General features: G+C 42.5%; 1 protein-coding gene across 1 annotated transcript in view; it reads right to left on the reverse strand.

Annotated features, from left to right (window-relative positions):
* The window catches only part of chd4a (chromodomain helicase DNA binding protein 4a), a 26,105-nt gene that overhangs the window by 3,614 nt on the left and 13,547 nt on the right, over window positions 1–8,944 (reverse strand). Inside the window, exons 15-33 of the mRNA XM_020615447.1 lie at window positions 8,015–8,206; window positions 6,928–7,128; window positions 6,654–6,791; window positions 6,403–6,524; window positions 5,777–5,950; window positions 5,443–5,584; window positions 5,108–5,239; window positions 4,677–4,794; window positions 4,345–4,469; window positions 4,146–4,238; window positions 3,816–3,954; window positions 3,555–3,724; window positions 3,210–3,387; window positions 2,111–2,200; window positions 1,558–1,649; window positions 1,245–1,378; window positions 833–977; window positions 191–344; window positions 2–40 (exon numbers count right to left, since the gene is read on the reverse strand). Of these exons, the coding sequence (XP_020471103.1) occupies window positions 2–40; window positions 191–344; window positions 833–977; window positions 1,245–1,378; window positions 1,558–1,649; window positions 2,111–2,200; window positions 3,210–3,387; window positions 3,555–3,724; window positions 3,816–3,954; window positions 4,146–4,238; window positions 4,345–4,469; window positions 4,677–4,794; window positions 5,108–5,239; window positions 5,443–5,584; window positions 5,777–5,950; window positions 6,403–6,524; window positions 6,654–6,791; window positions 6,928–7,128; window positions 8,015–8,206 (2,578 nt within the window). The remainder of the gene's footprint in view (window position 1; window positions 41–190; window positions 345–832; window positions 978–1,244; window positions 1,379–1,557; window positions 1,650–2,110; window positions 2,201–3,209; window positions 3,388–3,554; window positions 3,725–3,815; window positions 3,955–4,145; window positions 4,239–4,344; window positions 4,470–4,676; window positions 4,795–5,107; window positions 5,240–5,442; window positions 5,585–5,776; window positions 5,951–6,402; window positions 6,525–6,653; window positions 6,792–6,927; window positions 7,129–8,014; window positions 8,207–8,944) is intronic.

Below are 8,944 nucleotides of genomic sequence, written 5' to 3' on the forward strand. Positions count from 1 at the left end.
CCGTCCTTCACTGCCTCGTCGTTCTTTGAGGACTCGTCAGCTACAAACAGATTCATTCATTACACTGTATTTGGTAACATTACACAGAACATTCTTATTTACAGCAACCAGCCTGGTTGGCAGAATGTTCTGAAATACGAGTGTGTGCTTGTTGCTTCAAATGCACAAAAGGTCAAGTTGTCTGTGTTACCTGGCGCAGGTGTGTTGGGCTGTGTGTCAGCGGGGGTGCCTGTGGATGGGGTTTTCCCGGGGGAGTCAGGCTGAGCGGCAGCCCTCTTGTTCTCCTCCAGTTCAGCCATCCATGGCATTGACCACTGACCATTGACATGCTCGAACTCTTGGACCTGGGACACGCAAAGAGCACAGATTTCTTACACTGTAACGTCTCATGGCTAATACAAAAATAGTAAGTGTTAGTGTTATGGTGAGTATATTCCAAAAAAGGGAACATTTGACAGAAGAACTGAAAATATTCTTTGGCAACCATCAGAAAATAGAAGAAACTGTCTCACTGTTTGTCTGCACCCTCAAATTATATTTACACTGATAACTTTCATTTTTGAAAAATGCTTGTTTTGTCTGAATAATAATGGAAAAATCCAAAAATCATTCAATTTACAATTATATAAAACAGAAAAATCAACAAATCTTCACCTGATAGAATCAGCTTTTAAACAACGATTAATAAACCATCAACATTTTACCTTTCTGTTCACTGACTAATCGATCAATCCGCCATCACCTCCAAGAACTAACATCCTCTAAACTAGTGATGACAGAACATCAGGCTGATTCGTGTTCTTCATGTCATCGCTCTCGCTGCGTTTGTTACCTTCTTGCGAATAAGGGACATAACACCGATGCGGGTGAGGACGTGCTGTCGGGACAACCCTTCCCTTGGGACGCCATCAGCAAAAGTATCAGCACCATCAGCTCCGGGCTCACAGAGGTGCCGCATGAACAGAGAAACATACGCCCTGAAAGAGAAAGAATTAATGAGGAGAGAAGTACAAAGTAACTGGTTCGTTCCGATATGTCAAAAATAAAAGCTTTGTTAAACGTAAACATCAGAGCAGAATCATGCTCATCCAACACCTTACAGCTGTTCATAACCAGTCAGATATCTGCAGACAGCAGCCATAAAAACAAAACTACAACAAAACAGATCAGTAATTATACGTCACCATCCGCCACAGACATTCAGCCACTCTGTATTTTCTCAGAGACGTAGCGGCGTTTCTTACTTGAACTCTTTCTCAGATTTCCCTCGCAGGTCTCGGACCAGCCATTGGGTGGTGAATGCATCTTGTGGAGGCATCCCATAACGCATCACTGCATTTAGGAAGGCCTTCCTCTGCCGAGAGTTGAAGCCCAACACCTGGGAAGCAGCAAAGGATCAAGGGTCAGCTTTTATCCACAGGAAACACTTATGTACGTGAACTTTATTCCATTATTACAGATGGAGAATATTTTCAGTTACATTAACAAAATGCTGAAACGGGTTTGGCCAAGTCAGTGCAGCTGGTTAACAAGGGGATGAAGGGCGAAGACACTCACCTCAATGTTGCCTCCCACCCTGGCCAGCAAGGGGGGCAGTGGTTTGTCTTTATCGTTCCTCAGGCCCTTCCTGTTCGGCCTGCGAGAGTTGGCTGCGGAGAGACAACAGAGGTGGTGACGCTGTGCAGGGAGGCAGGTGAATACTGTCCTTCAACACATCCATCTTATGTCCATGGTTCTGCTCAGCGCTACTACACCTGCTACTGTTTACTTTACTGGGCCACATATTTGCATGTAATTAAGCTTTTTTACTCTGGGAGTATCAAAAGAATCTTCTGTCCTAGCTAAAGTCAAAGTCAACTAGATTACACCTTTTATACACAGATAGGTTCAACGTATCACAGTACAGTCAAAGTAATTCAATCAGGCACTTTCATATGAACACTGCAGTGTAAACTAATTGGTTAATCACAGTTTGTAGTTTGTAGGCTGAAAATAACTCTGGTGCTAAACCTAACGTATGCGTTATCAGCTAAAGCATGACATTGACACAGCAGATTTTTAATGTTCAATGTGCTCTACCTCTTTACACGACACATAGAATGATTCTTACCTTCTGATCGCTCATCAAAGTCCTCATCTCCTTCCTCAGATGCCACAGAGTAATCTGATTGGCCGTCAGACTGGTCATCCTGCCAATCAGCTATGAGACAAACAAACAAACAAAAAATCAACGCACAGTTCAATAAGAGTTCAACAAGGTAAGCTAAAACACAGCAGCATCACTGTATGACTTAGGCAGCTAAAGCATGTTCTTCCTAGCTCAACAGACTAGATGACAGCAGTTTTGTGCTGTGCATTATGGGTAGAAGTAGAATGTGGGACAAACTGCATAACCTTCCTAATGCAACTGTAGTTTAGTGTGATAAACTCTGTAATAAAAATTTCACATCAAGCCACAAAAAAGTCTGAAAAGCTGGAAAACTAAATTAATTGCATCCTTTCTTTACATTCTCACTCCTCAGACACCAGTTTGCTAAAAGACATTATTTCACCAGCTCAGTTAAGGATTCGCCAATCAACAGGCCACCAACAGTCATAACACATTACCACATGTCTACAAGTCGGTATCACACCTTGAACATTTTGAGCACAAAATGCTTCATCCACACCTCTCCAGTAACGAAGGTTAGTCATTAATAACTGGTCAGATCCTTTTTCTTTATGGCTTTACTTATCCTTTGATTGCATGTTTTTGACTTAAGTTCATGGGACAGTTCACACAGATCTGCTTCTGTTTTAAGACCATAAACACTGAAGAGGTTTTGCTCAGTTTGTCAAATTTAAAAAAAAAAAGATTTTTCATAGATAAAGATATTTTAAGTAATTATCACTAATTTCAGCTTTGTAATGAAAACTTGTCTTAGCACTGGCAATGAGGAAAAATATCATCCAAGTGCAGCAAAGTTTAGAAACAAAGCCTTAAAAAATAAATAAATAAATAAATAAATAAAAAATCCTCCAGAAATCCATAATCCACAAACACCGTGACTGGAAGGATGATTGTAACCTTCAGTCACCCAGGGAAAGGGAGGGGGATAAATTCCTGAGTTCTGCTTTTTCATCACAAAGCTTTTTCAACTGCCTTTAAAACCAACTTCTCAGTGCCAACTGTAAGAAAGCTGTAAAAATCATCTCTTCCCTCGTCTCACCTCTGTCTTCTTGTGAGCCGTCATTGTAGTTGACCTGTTTTCGGATGCGTTTGCCTTTGCCCAGGTTGCGGGCGAGATCCTCCTGCTGCTGCTCGTAATGGTGACGCAGCAGCTTCTCCCAGTAGTCTGGATCCACACTCTCCTCCTGCTTGATGATCTCCCGCTGCACCTCCTCTTCCTGACCGATGGAGAAATGAGGGCAGAAGGGACAAGGAGATGAGGTGAGGAGAAAGGGAACACAAAGGGGGCACGAGTTGAAAAGAAGGCATTTGGAAAGGAAGGAAATGTATTTATCCACAAATGTGTTACCAAAACCTTCCCTCCACACCACACACAGGCACTCACCTCCTCATCCTCATCTTTGACCACATACTGAGCCACCTTGAAGGAGCTCAGGTACTCGTTCATGCTCTGCAGCTCCGTATCGTCTGTGGCATCCTGGTTCCTGTCCAGCAAGCGGTCGATGGCGTGGTCATCGTAGTGGATGATGCTGCTGTCCTCCTCTTTATTCTCACCTGACGACACCCAAACATCAGTCACATATCTCACTAGATCTGTCCAGTGTGGCTCTCTGCCCCTGCAGATCTGTATTTTAATTACCCGCACCTTCTCCCTCATCCTTGAAGAGCTCCTCTGTCCCAAACTTGAGGATGTCGTCCAATTCCTGTTTGGACATGGAGCCTGTCTTGGACCCAAGACCAGGTCGAACCACCAGGTGAGTCAGCATCATCTTCTTCTTGGCAACCTGGACACAAGAGAAAGATTGAGGGAGGACAGAGGATAATTTGTTAATAAGGCTGAGCAGAAAATTAGTAATGGAACAGGTCTGTCTGAATCATTCATGCCCCTCAATTATAAAACCAGCAGCCAGATCCAAACTGGCCATGAATGATGTCACCATGTTAAATCACTGACTACTGAAACGATCCCGTATACCTGAGTAATCCTCTCCTCCACAGAGGCCTTGGTGACAAATCGGTAGATCATCACCTTCTTGTTCTGACCGATACGATGAGCTCTACTGAAGGCCTGGATACAGACAGGAACAGACCAGAAAAATTTTAACAAGGGAAAGAAGGTGTTTCTCCAAGCTTTTCATGCAAAAATAGAAGTAGCAGCAGTACTCATTCTGTACCTGGATGTCATTGTGAGGATTCCAGTCTGAGTCGTAGATTATGACCGTGTCGGCAGTGGCCAGGTTGATACCCAGACCTCCAGCTCTTGTCGACAGCAGGAAGGCAAATTGCTGGGCACCAGGAGCTGAGGAGGGAGAACAAAGGTCCATTTATAGACTGTATACATTAAATCAAGTAAAAATTACCTTAGGTGGCACACTGTCAAGGTAAGAGTTGACGTTTTCATTTTTATATGAAGGTTGCTGAAATAAACAAAAATACAGTAGGGGATAGAAGATGAAGTAATCAGTAAAAATAAGAAAGAAGGTGCAGTTTGAACACTCCATCTCACCGTTGAAACGATCAATAGCTTCCTGTCTCATCCCTCCTGTGATTCCTCCATCAATCCTCTCGTACTTGTAGCCCTCGTGTTCCAGGAAGTCCTCCAGCAGGTCCAACATCTTAGTCATCTGCAGCAAAACACAGAGATGATTTGCCAGGGAAGCTGATGAGATTTCCTGTTTTTAAAATTCACTTGTTCAATTCAGTTCATCTTGCTCCATTTCCAGTTGAAAAAAAAACCCCACAGATAGAAACTGTTTGTCTGACAGAGGCTAATAACTTCAAAGTGAAAAAGCAGAACACAAGAAAAAGAAACTGGTAAAAGGGATTATTTACATATGTGTCATCACCGTTTTGGAGTTCTGAATACAAACATCCAACACCAGCCCAGTATGGAACATGCTGAGGCATCATCTCACTGGTCATATATCGGTGTCCTACCTGAGAGAAGATGAGCACTCTGTGTCCTCCCTCCTTCAGCTTCCTCATCATCTTCTGCAGTAACAGCAGTTTCCCAGCAGCCTTTGTGAGTGCACTGCCATCATACATCCCATTGGGCATCTTTGGAGCTTCCTGTTTTGAGTGACCAATCAAATATTACTGTTTTGTGAACCCAAGAATCCAACGAATTTGTTTTAGTTCTTCTTTTAACTTTTTTTAAACTAGACATTTTCCCCTGCATGAATGTAAATGGTCAGCACTGAAATAAACTCTAAATTCAACACTACAATCTCTTTTTCTAGAATAAATAATGCTCCCTGATGTTTGGATCGCACCATAGCAGCCGTGGGGAAGAGGTAGGGGTGATTGCAGCATTTCTTGAGGTCCATGACGACATTGAGCAGAGAAACCTGGTTTCCTCCTCCTTTGGTGTTGAGGGCCTCAAAGTTTTTCGTTAAGATAAATTTGTAGTACTTCCTGCAAACAGAAGATATAAACATTTTTCTTTTTATACTGCCATGTTTTCAAACTTGCTTCTCCATTTGTACAAAACTCTAGGGCCTCGACTAATGATTCAACTAGTCAACTTTCAGAAAAACTAATGTTTCTGAGGGATAGCCATCATTTAAAAACAGCAGCTGCTGTAGCCCTCCCCCACTTCAGACTCACTTCTGTATGGGGCTGAGCTCCACTCTGACAATGAGCTCAGTCTTGGAGGGCATGTGCTTGAAGACATCAGCCTTCAGCCTCCTGAGCATGTGTGGACCCAGCATGTCATGTAGCTTCTTGATCTGGTCCTCCTTTGCAATATCAGCAAACTCCTCCAGGAAGACCTCCAGGTTACTGCAGACAGACAGGTGACATTGTCCTGCTAGGTCACACTGCTGATAGCAACCACGTGAAGCAGCTGCTGGGAATGATTTTATTATGACGATGTGGACTGCAAGCTGCTAGTTTCCTACTGCTGATTTTTTTAAGTGGATTTATTCAACAACATTAAAACTGGTACATCAGCAAACAAAGTGGGTTTATTCAACATTAAAACTGGTACATCAGCAAACATGACATTTTAAGACTAAACAGCACAATGATGCCTTTTGTTTTTTCCAATCTGTTTGATGGAATATTCTGACATTAAAAGCCTCAAAAACATCATGAAGGAAGCTTGCTAAATGCAGACCCCTCACTGATTCTCAATCCTGTTCACACATGACTACTATATGCCAAAAGGAAAGCCCCCAGAAAGGATGTTTTGTAATAGAGGAACACTTCATTCATTAGAGTCCGGAGCCTACCTGAACCTCTCAGGTGTGAGGAAGTTGAGTAGGTGGAAAAGCTCCTCCAGGTTGTTCTGCAGAGGAGTTCCAGTGAGCAGCAGTTTGTGCTGCAGAGGGTAGTTGTTCAACACCCGGAAAAACTACAGCAGAAGAAATAGAGAAAATCAGGTTTAAAGCCGTTTCAGATTGAGTAAAATATATAAACAATCTCTTTTAGGAAGTGTTGGAACAAAAATAAACTAAGCATTAATGAAACTGTCTATCAGTACCTTGGACTGGTTGTTCTTCAGCCGGTGGGCCTCATCCACCACCAGGCAGGCCCAGTCTACGGAGCCCAGGACGGCCATGTCGATGGTGATCAGCTCATAAGAGGTCAGCAGGACGTGAAATTTGACCGACGAGTCTTTCTGTTGAAGATAGTCAACATAAAAGATGTTACAACTGGGAGTTTTAACCCAATTCCCAGCTGATCTATCCAGTAATGAATTGCACCTGTTAACTGTTTTTCCTTTCCTGTCATCATTCACCACTGTCACATCTCACCTTCATCCTGGAGGCCTTCTTCCCTCCTCGGATGGCGTTGTCCTCGAAGGAGAACTCGTTCTCTCTGATGACTGCTCTGCTGTCTTTGTCTCCAATATAGGTCACCACGTACATATCAGGGGCCCACATTTCAAACTCTCTCTCCCAGTTGATGATGGTGGAGAGCGGGGCACTAACCAGGAACGGCCCCTTGGAGTGACCCTGGAGGGGGCAGAGGAAGCCAGCATAACATGGCCAAGTGGTTCAGTCTATGAACTGGATGTTTCACACTTAAACCAAGTTTCTGCACATACACTCTTAAGAAATTGATTACTGACTGAAACAACTATCAAAACTGTGGCCATTTTCTGTCAATCAGCTAAGTGGTTAATTTACTCATCATTTCAGCTCAATCTTTGTTTTTAAAGAACAAAAAAGATAAACTCTTGACAAACATCCCGATGCTGTGTCATGAATTCATGTCATCTTGAACACAAAATCTCCCAATTCTGAACTTGAGCTACATAAAAAAATAAATAAATAAAATAAAACAAATGGTCAGACTGGGATATAAGCATTTTCAGTCTGAAAAGATTTTTTTTCTAAGTTATCAAAATCATCAGACTCAGTAGAAAAAAAAAACTGCTGTCAATCAGATCTGACAAAGTGTTTTCTGGCCTCCCACCTTCAGGTGGCAGCACTGCACACATGAGCAGCATCAGTGAATGTTTACTGTTTGAGATCCAACTTAATGTAGTCAGATTTCACCGACTTGTACAAAATGGCTGGATGGCTCCTGGCCAACAGGACGACAGCTTCACTGTCAGACAAAGGCTCAACCACTACTACTGGACCAAAACTGTATTAAAAAGGTCAGACAAATGTGTTTAAGCTAAATAAGAAACTGATTTAATAAAAACAACAGAAAAGATCAACTTAAAAGGCTTCAACTTTACATGCTGAGCTCATGTTTCCAACAAGCTGGTTGAGAAGAAACGTATCCAAAGCATTTTACCATAAAACCCATATACAGTTTCAGTGTGTGTGGCCCCAGAGGGCATGTAACATCTTTACCAAAGACAAACACAGCCCAATTTTTGGCACCCACCTCTTTATAGAGCGAGTAGAGGAAGACGGCAGTCTGGACGGTCTTTCCCAAACCCATCTCATCGGCCAGGATGGTGTCAGTGCCCTGAGCCCAGGAGAACCGCAGCCAGTTGAGTCCCTCCAGCTGGTAGGGGTGCAGCGTTCCCCCCGTGCTGTCCAGGTAGTCTGGCTGACGCTCGAACTTTATAGTTGGCTAGGAACAAAAGTAAAGAAGAGAAGTGGGTTGATTCTAAGTGTAGGGGTGTTGCAAAAAGAGATGCATGTAGACAAATTATGTACACAGCTTTTTGTAAAAACTGAAAATTGTTTTGATCTTAAAAGTAAATTTAGACATTCATTTGGATCTTACTCCAGTAGCTGTGTTAGGGTGATGTTTATTTTTTAGATAGAAATGAATAAAATTAGTTAGGGTTTTTATTATATAGCATACATAAGTCTATATACTTTAATCTCACAGTTGTGTTTATGTTTATGTAGTTACATATCACCCTATGTGTTCACTGAATCACTGGTCAGTATTTACTGTGTTAGCCAACTGGAGCACTGTTTATCATCAAGGGGACTGGTTCACTAAAACACTGAATCTCATTAGATTTACAAAAGTGAGAAAGGGGAGCCACTTCAAAAGACAAGGCAATATACACACACACAGGCAGAGCAGCTTTATTGGAACAGGGGGGTAGTGCCTAAAGTTTTTTGGTAACAAAGGAAGACATAAGCGTCTATCTAGGAATTAAGACAGGGCAGGTACTCCTCCCCTTTTAGGGCGCTGTCCACCACCATTGGAGCAGAGAGGATGACTGGAGGATGGACGGACTGAAGGACCAATCTTGGGAGAGTTGGGTTTAAACCACGACTTCTCCCCAACAGTTTTGGACCAATCAGATAGTAACATCTTTTCATACAAATATTGTATACCAGCAAGTTGAGG

The sequence above is a fragment of the Monopterus albus genome, unplaced genomic scaffold (genome assembly GCF_001952655.1).
Source record: "Monopterus albus unplaced genomic scaffold, M_albus_1.0 scaffold165.1, whole genome shotgun sequence".
In the NCBI taxonomy this organism is placed as follows: domain Eukaryota; kingdom Metazoa; phylum Chordata; class Actinopteri; order Synbranchiformes; family Synbranchidae; genus Monopterus; species Monopterus albus.